Raw genomic sequence first — 15,209 nt, 5'->3', positions numbered from 1 at the left:
GATTAGCCTCCTCCTCTCCCCTTGATCCATCTTCTGTTTCCATAGCAGCTAAAACCTCAGTTAAAAAAACAAAAACGGAAGCATCTGGCCCAGCTTAGGTGATGTCCCCTGGGAACATCGCCTACTCCACACTAGACGGCCTTGAAAACCAGAAAAGGAGCTCAGAGACAGCACTGTGGATTTCAGCAGTGTAGCTGGGGCAGACGAGAAGAGACAAAAGGAATGAGGAGGAGGAGGAGGGGTGTGGAGGAAGAGAATGGAGACATAGAAATAGAGCTGAACCATTGAGCAGAACCATTTAGGAGACTTGGAGAGACTAAAGAACAAAAAGGGGAAGCCCAAATGTGGAAGACAAAAGGAGAAGAGAGGATGACAAAAAGAGGAGGTGGTGGTGGTCGAATAAACCTAGGAAAGGACAAAGAGTCGCCGCCTGGCCAGAGTGGAGAGGAGAAAAGACATCAAACAGGAGACAGAGGGAGACCCACACCCAGGCGAGGCCAGTGTCTCCTGACAGAAGGGAAAGTAAGTGGACCTGGAATGATGAATGTTGTGCAGATTCTGAAAGCACAGACCGCCCTGGCATCCCATAGCACTGGGGACTTAGCATTAAGCAGTGATGAATGGTGCGCACCACAGACTCACAAAGTCTGTCTCTTTGCAAGGCCCCCTCCCCTTTGCATGTGCCCCTGGGCCAAGTTCCATCACTAATGAGCTCCTGCGCAGCTGAAGCCTCCTCCTAGATTTGAGGGCCAGTCGGCCTGTAAGGTCATTCAAATTGTGAGACTGGCAGAGATGAGAGGGGGCTGGCTGTCTCTGATCCTCTGCTCACAGTGGAGGCTTCAGGCTTAGTGGCTTGGGACAGCGTCCAGGAATTCAGGCCAAGCATGTTGGACATTTCATGGCTTCTCTGTTATTTATTTATTTACTATTTAAAATATTTTTGTTATTTTAATAAGAGAGACAGATACACACACACACACACACACACACACACACACACACACACACACACCCCAGAGCACTGCTCAACTCTGACTGAACCAGGGACCTTGGAGCCTCAAGTATAAAAGTCTCTTCCATAACCATCAGAGTGTCAACCAGCTCAATTTCATCACTTCTCTGACAATCTCTAGTGGGACAATTTGTCACTGAATGAGAGATAGAATTTTATTCACAGTCCTAAGCACATATATATTTTAATGTTTGATGGTAGTGGACACCGCTAAACATGACCACCTTCAGAAATGGAAGAGAGCACCCAGGTAGATAGGCAGTCCTTCATGGGGATAGTCTCACAGGAGGAGAAACTCCTGAGCCCAAGTCACAGTTCTTGCAAGGGAAGCCCAAATGCAGCGATTAAATAACTGTGCTAGAAAATAAGGCCATCCCTTTCACCTCAGGACAGGACATTGCTGTAGAATTTCCCTTATTTTAGAGAGTCAACTGAGACGTTCCATGGGATTGCTTTTTTTTTCTTTCTTTTAATTTATTTATTTTTATTTATAAAAAGGAAATAGTGACAAAACCATAGGATAAGAGGGGTACAACTCCACACAATTCCCACCACCAGAATTCCATATCCCATCCCCTACCCTGATAGCTTTCCTATTCTTCGACCCTCTGGGAGTATGGACCCAGGGTCATTGTGGGATGCAGAAGGTGGAAGGTCTGGCTTCTGTAATTGCTTCCCCACTGAAAATGGGCATTGACAAGCCAATCCACACTCCCAGCCTGCCTCTCTCTTTCCCTAGTAGGGTGGGGTTCTGGGGAACTGGAGCTCCAGGACACAATGGTGGGGCTGTCTATCCAGGGAAGTCTGGTTGGCATCATGTTAGCATCTGGAACCTGGTGGCTGAAAAGAGATTTAACATATAAAGCCAAACAAACTGTTGACTAATCATGAACCTAAAGATTGGAGTAGTGCAAATGAAGAGTTGAGGGAGGGATGTCTCCATTTTGTAGATAGCTGGTAGGCATATTTTAGTTATATTCCAAAGGACCTGTGGCTATGCTAGTTTTTTTTTTTTTTTTCCCTGAGCCTGAAATCTGATATGCAGGTGAATCCAAATTATTGTCTGGGGAGACGATATGGCTGGAAAAAGGACCAGAAAGCTGGATCAGTGAAGACAGTAGCTCCCAAGTCTCTATCAGGAACAACACAATAGACCCCTTTGTGGGCCCCCATAGGACCTTACCCTCAACTTGGATCAACAATGGTAGAGAATGGTCCATTCTCTGAAGGGAACCTGGACAACAGCCTATGCTACACCTGAGGAAGATGGGTCCTGATATGAGGGCAGCTTGGAATGTTCTACTCATCACCACAGAATGTGAGCTCAGATCTACAGGGATGCAGAGGTCACATAGGCTTCTAAGCTGAATATGGACCCCAGATCACATCAAATCGATGAGGTTTACAGTCAACAATATTTATACACCCTTCCGTGGGATTCTATCATATCTCTTTGCACAACCCAGCCCAGCTCCCTCCCCTCAAAGGGGAACCCTCTAATAAATGGTTTCACAAGCCAATCTCCTTTTCAGAATCTGCTTTTGGGGAATCTAGCCTACAAGATGAAGGCAAAAACCACAGTGGTCTATGGATCCCTTAGAATCTGTAAGCTGGTGCTAGTCAGCAATGCACATACACACCTTCATACCAACATGCAGGGACACGAGTCTATGAGTCTCCTATTCCACAATCACCAAAAAAAGTAAAAAAAAAAAAAAAAGCATCAAATATTTTTATTCATGTTTTGGCTCAACTGTCACCATTTTTTTTTCCAGGGTTATGGCTGGGGCTTGGTACGTACACCTAGGAATCCACTGCTCCTGGAGGCCATTTTTTTTTCCAATTAGATAGGACAGAGAGAAATTGATAGAGGAGGAGAAGACAGAGAGGGGGAGAGAAAGATTGACACTTGCAGACCTGCTTTACCACTTACCACTTGTGAAGTTACCCCCCTGCAGATGGGGAGCCAGGGGCTCGAACCAGGATCCTTACTTGGGTCCTTTAGCTTTATACTATGTGCACTTAACCCACTGTGCTACCTCACAGACTCCCATCCCCTTTTTGGAGGCCTTCCCTGACATACGTATACCTTTTTTGTTTTCTCTTCATTACCAGCACTCCTACATGGGATATGCTTTCTTTTTCTTTTTTTTTCCCCCTCCAGGGTTATTGCTGGGCTCGGTGCCTGCACCATGAATCCACCGCTCCTGGAGGCCATTTTCCCCCCTTTTGTTGCCCTTGTTGTAGCTTCATTGTGGTTATTATTATTGCCCTTGTTGACGCAATTCGTTGTTGGATAGGACAGAGAGAAATGGAGATAGGAGGGGAAGACAGAAAAGGGGAGAGAAAGATAGACACCTGCAGACCTGCTTCACCGGCTGTGAAGCGACTCCCCTGCAGGTGGGGAGCCGGGGGCTCGAACCGGGATCCTTACTCCGGTCCCTGCGCTTTGCGCCACATGCGCTTAACCCACTGCGCCACCGCCCGACCCCCCTAGGGATATGCTTTCTTGTGCCGTTTGTCTTATGCTGAATGTGAGCTCATAGGAATGTGAACAGGAACTAGACTGCATACGTTTATTTCTATATCAGCAGTGCTTCATAGAGTTCCTAGACAATTGTTCTAAACACTCAACAGATATTTAAGAGAAAACGAAATAATCCAATGTGCTTTCCATTGAAAATTTCTTAATGATAAATGGCATCTTGTTTTAATTTCTAAAGGTTTAGCATTCAGTCACTGAAAATGTAAAGCAACACTTGGCTCAGCCAACAGAACATCTCACCCATTGAAGCGAAATTAACTTTGTAATTTAGTAACACATTAGGTTTGTTATCCAGGATTGATCAGAGCAGAACAACAACAAAACCACAGAGCAATTAATGAGCTAGCAACAAGATATTTGACAGAGGTGAAGAAGCACAGGCTTAGCACTTTTCTTTCTAGGAATATGCCCATTTACAGCACCTATCTGGCAGTGTGAGTCTGTGTCTTCTAACTTTTGATGCGACCAAATGAACAATGGCACCAAAGCTAATGATTCCTTTACCAAGCACAGCCCATGAAGTTCACCCAGGAAAAATCCCACCAGCATCTCACCCAGGGACAGCTGGGATTGATTTTCCAAGAGGACAGAGAACCTCAAGCATGTTTTCTAAAATCTTAAGAGGAGAGGCTGACATGCAGTAATATCAAAATTCTCTGCAAAGTCATCACTACACTATCATCAGACTTCCCCAAACATAGGACTCCTTGGAATTAGTCACTGGGAAAAGGCATAATCTCCTAACCTCCTGTTTCTTCTCATCACACAATATAGCAAGTTGCAGCTCTTACCTTTGGGAGAGATGTGTCTCCAGGTAACCGTTGGTTCTGGTCTACCCGTTGCTATGCAGGTGAGGCTGATGTTGTTCCCTTCGTTGATTGAGATATCAGATGAAATCTCTACAATTTTGGGAGACACTGTAAAGACAAAACAGGTAGAAGAAATTTAAAAACCTGCATTGATGGTTCTTTGTTGTCTTAATATGTAAAAATAAAAATTAATTAATTAATTAATTAATTAATTAATTAAAATAGCTCAGAGAATGAAGTATAGAAGAATCACCTTGTACATAAAAAAAGTTGACTTTGGCTTTTATTTCCCCTTTAGAAACACAAAATCACAACATCTAGTAGGAATGAATGTCTCTGAAATGCTGCAGGAACTATTTCCCCACCCTCCACTCTCTTACTGTCTCCACTTTCACCCCCATCCACCTCTAACACACATCCAAGAGTCATTCTCCATGCTGCATTCAGAACTGTCTTTATAGAATACTGTCCTGATCTCATTATGCTTCTCCAGCTGCCCCCATGACCTATCTGACACCACCCAAGCTCCATGTCCAGTACACCAGACTGCAGAAGCTAGTCCCACCCTATGTTTCCATAGCCATTCCAGTGTTTCTGCCTGCTCAGCATGCATCTGGACCCTCCAATCCTTCCTGCACAACTCTTACTCATCTGACAAAGTCTAAACCCAATGTCATCTTGTGCAACCTTCCCTTCCCCAACTCTGTTTGTGAGCACAACTGGATGGACAGTCGCTTCTCATCCACATGCCCAGACAGCATCACATACAGCTGATTGGGAGTCAAAAAGAATGTCTGTTTGTCATGACACAGTTGCTTTCCTTCTCTCTATGTCCTTCTCCTGAGGAAGGGGGTGGGGTTCATTCTAATCGGAAGATCTGGATGTAGAGTACCATCCCTCAGTCTTCTGTTGAAGAGCTAGGAAAGCTCCTTTCAGCTGTGCTGTTCCTGCATGCTTCACAAGGAGAGCATTCCCTGGATGTGGGGACACTCTGCAGAGAAGCCTGTGGCTGTCTGCATATGCCTGTCTCCTTCAGGATCAGAAGTCCATTGTGGCTGCATATATCTATGCCTGATTTCTCGGCATCACCTTCCCCACTAATGAATGTGATATTTAGTTTGTGAGTGACTATTTGTCTTCCCAGCCAACTGGTTTCTAAAGTAAAGGTGTCATATATTGACTCTCTGAACTCCAATTCTTGACATTTATCCTAGTATGTCATCATTATGAGTTGATTATCTCTCACCTGCTAGGCCATGAGCTTGGTGATGACCTGAGACAATGACTTACTCATACTTATATCTTATATATTACTTACATCTGTAGTGAAAACTCAATGAATATTTCTAAGATGGAGATTTAATGGGAACTTAAGGGAAGCACCTTCTCAATCTGCTAAATAATTTTAACAATCTCAGAATACTATTGTTATCACATATCATTTTAGCCTAACTAGCACTGGATTTAACAATCCAGGTTATTGCAAATTGAGTGGTCCCTCCAACCATCTCTCTTCGATGAGCCGCCTCAGAATCAGCACAGTATCCACCCCAAAACACTGGCAGATGGGGCCCCAAGGAAAATGAACATCATCATTATGCCTTGTTCCAAGGTCAGAAACCCCCATGAGACAATCAGCCTGGTTTGAAATTCCAGTGTTGGTCTTTTTTCCACTTAAAGATTTAATCAATCACTCTGAGCTGTTTCCTTCACACAAAGAGCACATCATGTAGATGTCCTTTTTCTTGGTTCCTGTCCCTATTTCTTCCATGTTGGCCTCTATTCCTTTTCCCCACCCCCAACCCATCCTGGAAACAAACACTGGCAAGTATGTGTTGTACTTGCATTTTCTCATCTTCATGCCCTTGTTGCTGATTTAGGTGACTTAGACTCCTCTGTCCAAGTCTTGATACTTATAGGAATTTCTCAAGACTTGGATGAGGTACTAACCCTTGGACAATGCCTTCTTGATGATCTCCACTAGGATGCTCTCTCTCTTTCATGGGAATCCCACAGTACCCTCCAAAGCAAATAAACGATCATGTTTCATTTGCTGTTTAAGAAAAACACATTAAATGCTATTTATTTTATTTATTTTATTTTACCTCCCGGGTTATCACTGGGGCTTATTGCCTGAATCCGCTGCTCCTAGAGGATATTTTTTCCCTTTTGTTGCCCTTGCTGTTATTATTGTTGTTGTTGTTGTTATTATTGTTTTTATTGCTGTCATTGTTGTTGGCTAGGACAGAAAGAAATGGAGAGAGGAGGGGAAGACAGAGAGGGGGAGAGAAAGATAGATACCTGCAGACCTGCTTCACAGCTTGTGAAGCTACCCCCCTGCAGGTGAGGAGCTGGGGGCTCAAAGAGGGATCTATACGCGGGTCCGTGTGCGCTTCCTGCCATGTGAGCTTAACCTGCTGTGTTACCAACCGGCCCCCTAAATGCTGTTTTTTTTTTTTTTAAATAAAACCTCTATGTTACATTGGTCTCATTTTTCTTCTGTTTCCATAAATTATGTGAAAGTAAGATAGTGAGGCCAGAGTTTTCAGCATCTTTTATTTTTTTCTGCTGTACTGAATGGAGTATCTTCTATTAACTATTTACCAATGAATCATTTATAGATTTAGGTCCCTGTTAAACTTAAGAGAGAAAGGAAGGGGTGGGGAGAGAACCAAGAGGGAGAGAGAAGGAGAGAGAGAGAGAGAAGGAGAAAGGGGGGGGGGGAGAGAGGAGAGACAGAGAGAAAAGGAGAGAGAGGGGGGAGGGGACTTGGAACATATGTTTAGCAGAATCAAAAACAGTGCAGGGAATGAATATTGACTCTATGATCTGGCACTTCTCAGACACAACACCGAAATTTATGAGTGTATCATTTTAAAAGCTAGATTGAATCTTCTAGGACAGAAAGATAATTGATGTGCTCATGACCACATACTTGATTTGGTAACTGTCTGAAGGACCCAAATTCCTAATTTTTCTTGGTTCTTGAATCATTTAGACTTGATGTATATTATTCACAGCTTTAACTGAAGCACTTGCTGTTCAGGCCGCCACTCCCCCCGACCCATATATTTGCCCGGCCCCTGCTCCTGCCTACCGCTGCCATCCACACAGCCTTGCCTTTTTCCTGGAGGACACACTGCCTGCTGAATGACTGTGCTGGCCTTGCAGACACTGCTTCAACTGTGCAGGTAAGTAATTTATTGATCTGTAAAGCACTCCGAGATGCTCTGCAAGGGATTATGTCACACCAACGCCATGCAGTAAAATAAAAAATGATGGACTTTGTGAACACAGGGTGATTTAGGGTTTGTAGTTGGAAGTGTACTTAAAGTACATTTTAAGTGGAAATCAGGCTGGGTAATGAATTACTCTTGCTTTGGAAAGGCTTACTGGGAGTTCATTTTCCTGGCTTTTTACATGATGGCTGATCTGCTAATCATACACTAGAGAACAATGGACAGTCCCCAAGTAGACTAGAAGGTGGTCTGGGCCAGAGCTGTCAGCACAGTGAGTATATTAAATGAGACAATCACATCTCATGCTTGGAAGACTCATCTAGAATTGTCTCCCCCTACCAACTACTGGGAAGTATCCAACTCCTGAAGTAGAAGTTGAAGAAATTGTTGCCGCCCAATTGGTGCTGCCTGAAAACAACTAGCTCATTTTGAAAGGTAGACATGTTCATTGCATGGAGCTGAAGGAGTTTGACCAGGAGTCCAGTTCCAATTATCAGAAGTAAATTGGCATCATGCCTGAGAAGATACGGGATTAGAGGCATGCTTCTGTAGGTGGCAACTTCTAGCACATTGTCAGTATTTAAAATTAAGTGGAATCAATACAGAGGCACTGCAGTGTTAGCTACCTCATGTTCTCAGACAAGGTTTAACCACCTGACATAAATAAATATATATACATATATATACATATATATATATATATAGAACTCCCAGTTTTTTGTTTTTTTTTAAATATTTATTTATATTCCCTTTTGTTGCCCTTGTTGTTTTATTGTTGTAGTTACTGTTGTTGTTATTGATGTTGTCATTGTTGGATAGGCCAAAGAGAAATGGAGAGAGGGGGTGAGGAAAGATAGACACCTGCAGACCTGCTTCACCACCTGTGAAGAGACTCCCCTGCAGGTGGGGAGCCGGGGGCTCGAACCTGGATCCTTACGCCTGACCTTGCGCTTGGTACCATGTGTACTTTACCGCTGCACTACAGCCAGGCTCCCAAGTACTTATATTTTTATAAGGTTTCCGTGGGTGCATTCTGCCTCATACACCTTCTAGGAACTAGGGGATATTTCTTTAGTTAATTAATTCACTCCCTCCCTTCCTCATAATTCAGTGATCACTTCTGTCTATACCAGCATTAGGCTTAGCACTAAGCACCTAACATATGCACACATACACACAAAGGATATTATATTTTCCTTAAGAGTCTCATAGTCTAGAAATGTAAAAAGTGATACAGAGGAATAAACACATTGTTAAGGGAATGCAGAGGAGACATCTAAGTCTGTGAGGAGATGGATGTTACAGAAGAATTCTGGTACATGTGACCCCCTAAACCAATCCTTAGAGAGTAAACAAAAGTTCATCAGTTCTGGGAAGAAGAGAAAAGATAGTCTTTTTTTTTTTCCTCCAGGGTTACTGCTGGGGCTCGGTGCCTGCACTGCTCCTGGAGGCCTCCCCATCCCCGTTTTTGTTGCCCTTGTTGTAGTTATTATTGTTATTGCTGTTGGATAGAAAGAAATTGAGAGAGGAGGGGAAGATAGAAAGCAGGAGAGAAAGATAAACTTGCAGACCTGCTTCACCTCTTGTGAAGTGATTTCCCTGCAAGTAGGGAGCCGGGGGCTTAAACTGGGATCCTTATGCTGGTCCATTTACTTCACACCATGTATACTTAACCCACTGTGCTACTGCCCATCCCCTAGAAAAGATTCTAAGCAAAGAAGACACTACCAGAAAAGACCAATTGCTGATAGAAGCAAGATCAAAGATACTAAACATACAACTGTGTGTGGATGGATGTCTGAATAAAATACAGGATTATTCAAATTCTGGTGCCCCTTCAGAAATTTACTATCTTGGATATATATATATATATATGGCTATGGAGCCATGTAGGAGGGGGTGAAGAATAAGGCAACATCAGTCACAAAAGTGCATAGGCCTACTGAATGACACAAACATGAAGCTCTGTGCGTTAGTAAAAGAGAGGTCAACAGCAGATAGGAGTGTCAGACTGGCCTCACCTCAGATGTGGTCTCTGTAAGAATTCTGTATTTGATTCAACAAATGAGATGCAGTTGTCCAGGCAGAATGACCAGGCTAGGTGGAAGCTAGGCATTCATGAAGTGGGGCCGGGCTGAGGTGCACTTGACTGACAAAACACATTATAGTGTGCAAGAGCCCGGGTTCAAATCTCCAGACCCCACCTGCAAGTAGGAAGCTTCGTGAGTAGTGAGTCAGTGCTGCAGGTGTCTTTCTTTCCCCAGCTATGTTTCCTTGTTCCCTCTCATTTTCTCACTGTCCTATCAAAATAAAATATATAATTAAAAAATTAAGAGGAATAAATCCATAAAGTGAGTGAAGATATGGTGTCTCCTTACTTCCAAAGGTATTACACAGCACAGTAGACCTGAGGCCTGTCTTCTGTTTAGACTGAAAGGCCTCAGTGCCTCCCCCATCTATGCAATAGAGCCAATAATTGCATGAACCCCACAGGGTTCTTTGGAGGATTTAAAGCATAAGTTGATAAAATGCACTTTAATGCAGCTCCCAGCAATGTGGAGTGCTCAATAAGTGGGTTTTAATATTGTGTGTCCTTGGCAAACACATATGTAGTGTCAACACAGAACGGACAGTTGGTAAATTTTAACAGACTCTGAGAAAAATGGAACCCAAGCTCAGTGAAGCAAAATAGAGATAAGTTATGTGTCAGCCAGGACCAGGAGGTGGCATACCTGGTTAAGAGCACACATTATAGTGCTCAAGTACCCAGGTTCAAGCCCTTGATCCCCACCTGCAGGGGGGAAAGCTTCATAAGTGGTGAAGTAGGGCTGCCGGTGTCTCTCTATCTTTCTCTCTCTGTCTCCTCCTCCCTCCTAAATTGCTCTCTGTCTCTATCCAATAATAAATAAATAAACAAATTTTTAAAAAGTTATGGGTCAGCCTGAATGTCTGAGTCCTGCATTATCATTCTACCCTAGGGATGGCCAACATTTGAAAAGATATTTACAGAGGGAAACTATAGTTGTTGTTTTTTTTAACATACTTCATGGAAAACAATATGTCAGAGATGTGGAAAAGAGAATCATTGGAGTCAGATGACTCAATCTTCTTTTTTAAAATTTCTTTATTGGGGGGTTGGGATGCATTGGATCGACCTTCCCATGGTACATCCCGTGAGTACCCATTCATTGGGGAAACTGACGATCCTTCCTAGCCGACTGAATCCACATGGATCCCAGTCACTTTCAAAGCCATTAACTGGCTATGGAAGAAGGGCAAACGCTAGAAGAAATTGGGGGGTTAATGGTTTACAGTAAAATATAATCGTTCATACATGCGTAACATTTCCCAGTTTTCCACATAACAATTCAACGCCCCCTATGTCCTCCTCTGCCATCATGTTCCAGGACCTGAACCCTCCCCACCCCCACTCCACCCCAGAGTCTTTTACTCTGGTGCAATCCAACAACTCTAGTCCAAGATGACTCAATCTTAAAAAGAGTTATGTTCAAGACCTGAGTAAACTCTTAGTGCTATGAGGATAGAAAGAACAGAAAGGGTTTGAGAGTGATGCCAATGAAAACATGTGGGTACTTGATGTTTGCCCATATGGGGGAATGGAGAAGACAGAGTCAAATACGAAGACTGTTTTTTTGTTTAGTGGCAATTGGATGGTTCAGTCAGCGGATTCCTGAAGTTACTTGGAGAATAGCCCTTGAGGCAGACGTTAGCTTGATAAATCTGACTCTATTTTAGACATGCAGATGGTGGCATAAATAGAGCATATAGACACAACAGGCCTATTGGCAGTTGGGGTTATGCCTCCAAAGGTCCAAAGTCAAGATCAGCACGCAATCGGAAAGTAACAGCAGAGGGGTGAGTACTGAGGCCACAAAAAGGAAACAATATCTGCTAAGAGTCTGTGACTCCATAAAACAAAGACCATAGACTTGTTTCCACAGACAAGCACATGACACTTCTGCTGACTTTTGAGGCCAGAACCTAGAAAAAACAAAGAGAACAAAGATATGGAAACAGGAGGAACCAGTAACAAATATACTTTGTCTGGGAAGAAAGGCAGAGACTTGATGAACCCCATCCTTTGGACACAGTTCTATATTTAAACTATTATGTTATGGCTTAATCTGGTTCTTTCTGAATTTTAATTCAAACATGTAAATAATTAAACAAGATAATTATTCAGTGGTATTCTAGGAGAACTTCTCCACTCTTGGTTTAGCTCCCACTGCCCAGGTGTTAAGTTTTAATAATTATGCCATTAATAAATAGCAATTTTCTGTTTTTAGCACTCAGTAGATACACTATTAAATCCAAATTAATATGCTTTATTAAGCACTGCACAGTTCTGTGGGGTTGAGAATGTACATAAGCTGCTTGGACCAGGTTACTCTGCGTGACACATGCATATCTATGTTTCCCAGATGGCTTCCTTTACTGCCATTGGCACTACTCTTGCCTCCTCTATAGAGTGAAGATTTGAGAGGCTCTTGGAGACTCAGGATAGTTTGCACCCCCAGGGCACTAAGGTCTTGGGGCTTTTGACTTTACAGATTGGTAGGGCCAATCTGTAGTGCCCTCAACTTGGTCATCAAGTAGCACTTAAGTCTTTATCAGCAGCTCCATCAAGATCAGAAGGCAAGGAGTCGGGCGGTAGTGCAGCGCGTTAAGCGCACATGGAGCAAAGCACGCAAGGACCAGTGTAAGGATCCCCGTTGGAGCCCTAGGCTCCCCACCTGCAAGGGATTCGCTTCATAGGCGATGAAACAGGTCTGCAGGTGTCTATCTTTCTCTCCCCCTCTCTGTCTTCCCCTCCTCTCTCCATTTCTCTCTGTCCTATCCAACAACAACAACAACAATACTAACCACAGCAATAAAACAACAAGGGTAACAAAAGGATATAAATAAATAAATAAATAAAAATTAAAAAAAAACCAACAGTTAAAAAAAAAGATCAGAAGGCAAATGCTAGTGTGTGGGCGAATCCATCTTTGTACCATGGGTTAAGGCAAAGTCAAAGTTGGACTGGAAAGGTAGGCTCAGGCTAAAACAAGTGATGCTTGGTCTAGGTCCTTGCTTCTCTTCTCCAGATGGGGCAAAGGAATGAGTCAGAGAGCAGGAAGACAATCACTTTAGCCTTAGAGGCTCTTCAAAAATCACAACCTTTCTATCCTTTCTGCATGTATACCTACACCAAGTCTCTCTTCTTGCTCCATTGGTCTTTTTCCTTCTTGAAATTCTTGTGTTTGTTTGCTTGTTGGTTTTAGATAGAGGAGAGAGGAAGAGAGTCTGAGAGAGAGGGAGGGAGGGAGGGGAAAGGAGAGAGAAAGAGACAGAGAGAGAGAGAGACACTATCAAAACTTCAGTCAAGGCATTAGGGTCTGTGCTCTAAGTTAGGTCTTATACATGGCAAAGCAGCACCCTATCCAAGTGAATGATTTTACTGGCCCAAGTCCTGAAACTTGAAGCTATTATTTGACCCAGTTCCATAATGTTTGCCTCTCTCCCAGCGTTCCACTGTTGGTTCTGACTTGCTTTTTAAAATCTGTCTCCTTTGTGAAGGACTTGGCTTGTTCCTTGACCACCTTTCCAAAAGTAAGACCCCCTCCCCACTGCATTGTTACATAATGGACTGCTCCCCCAAGTAACATGTAAGCACCATCAGTTGTCTTGTTCATTCAGCAATTACTAGAATGTCTGGTACGTTGTGTGTTTCACCAATAATTTTTAAATAAATGAATTAGAGTAATTTGCAAGGTTGTATGGAAATGCAAATAGACTTATGTGACTGAATTGCCTTCAGATCTTTAAATAGCCCCCCCCCCAAAGACTCCGCATCTACAGCAATGCTGATAGTTACTATTTATGAAATGTCTGCTGTTGAACAGGTGTTCTACAATGACTGCATGTACTTTCCTTTACTTGGGCATTAATCCCACAAGTAGATACTGCTTCTAAGGTGATTGCCCTGGTTCACCTGAGTATGAGGTGTTTCTGTGAACATGACACTTTGGATACTGAAACCGAGAAAATGCCAGTGAATGAGAGTGCTTTGTTTATTTGTATTTTCTCATTCCTACACTTACATTATATTATTTATATTATATTATATTATTTATGAGATGATGAGAGGGGAAAGAGAGTGAGAGTGAGAGTGAGAGGGAGAGGGAGAGGGAGAGGGAGAGGGAGAGGGAGATGGAGATGGAGAGGGAGAGAGAGGGGAAGGAGTGGAAGAGTACTCTAACACATGTGACTTTGAGGACTAAACTCAGGACTTCATACTAGAGATTCCAATGCTTTATGGACTGCACTACATCCTGGGGTTTCCTTTTTACTGCAAAAAGTACATGCATCTAGAGGGAGTTGCTAAAGGACACACAACTGGGCATTACTGAGATATAGACAGTTTTTGATTTTCTTAAAAGAGGAATTAGGTATAATGTAAAAATAACACATTCACATTGGGACATTAACACATTATAAAACTATGGTACATGGACTTATGAACTATAAACAGGGAAACTAATGATTCTTTGGCTGGTAAGAAAGCTCACCTGGATAATGTGCCTATTTTGTCCTGCTGGAGGCCCAAATTCAAGTAGGCCTCCATTAAAGTAGAGTATGCTATAGTATTGTGTGTGGTGTGTGCCCATCTGTCTGTCAGTTCTGTCATCTATCTATCTACTTCCTTCCCTCCCTCCCTTCCTCTTTTCCTACTCTGAAAAATGTTGACCTGCCCTGGAATGGTGAAAGACCTAGACATATTAACAGTAACAACAAACAACAGAAACAAAAACAAACAATGATGAAGCTATGTTGTACATTAGCTACATCCTAGGAAGCTTGAGTCCATTGTCTGAATTACTCTTACAAGAATACTCTGAGGCAATGCTATTATTGTTTCTACTTTGCAGATGAGGAAACATAATGTTTTGTGGCAGTTTATTGACTTTTTCAAGCTAGGTAGCAAAAGCAGGTTAAATACGATGCCCAAATTATCTATTCTTGCTTCATAACAAATTTTTAGTAAACTGTAGACTCCCAGCCCAATGCTCTGTGGGTCTTGCTGAATTCATACAGCCCAGGGCAAATATGCCCTTCATCTAGCACCACCACCTGCCTCTCTGTGTCAGCAACTGTGTACCTACAGTACAGTGAGGAGCCCTCTCTGTTCCATTGTTCCATCAGAAAGGTGAATGGGAGATTCCATTAGTATATTGACTTGGGCTTTCCTCCTTTTGCAAGATATCTAGCCCTCTTCCCAATTTTGCCACCAGAGTGCCGTTGTCACTGTCCTTTCACTCATCCCCTGTGCACTGTGTACGGAACCAGAATGCTGGCATCTTCCCGGAGCTTCACTAGAGATGGCAATGCAGCCGTTGCTTGCTGCATCCAGCTGTTCTTAGCAGCCTCTACATCATGACAGACACATAAAACAGTATCTCCATCAGGAAAGACTGTGAAATACTTATTGAAATATTTATTCAAATATTGATCTGTGCCAGCAGAGCTTCAACACGCTCAGTCCCAATGCTCCCTTGTTGGAATTTTCATTCTCTTTATTTCAGATAGACAGAGAGACGGAG

General features: G+C 42.9%; 1 protein-coding gene across 7 annotated transcripts in view; it reads right to left on the bottom strand.

The window, feature by feature from the left end:
• Nucleotides 1-15,209, bottom strand: part of NTM (neurotrimin) — a 1,300,688-nt gene that overhangs the window by 171,995 nt on the left and 1,113,484 nt on the right. For all 7 annotated transcript variants that reach the window (XM_060180190.1, XM_060180189.1, XM_007539606.3 and 4 more), the window contains one exon: nt 4,349-4,474. In XM_060180190.1, the coding sequence (XP_060036173.1) occupies nt 4,349-4,474 (126 nt within the window). The remainder of the gene's footprint in view (nt 1-4,348; nt 4,475-15,209) is intronic.

The sequence above is a fragment of the Erinaceus europaeus genome, chromosome 20 (genome assembly GCF_950295315.1).
Source record: "Erinaceus europaeus chromosome 20, mEriEur2.1, whole genome shotgun sequence".
Classification (NCBI taxonomy): domain Eukaryota; kingdom Metazoa; phylum Chordata; class Mammalia; order Eulipotyphla; family Erinaceidae; genus Erinaceus; species Erinaceus europaeus.
The sequence above is the reverse complement of the archived record's forward strand: the minus strand, read 5'-3'. Positions and strand labels throughout refer to the sequence as shown.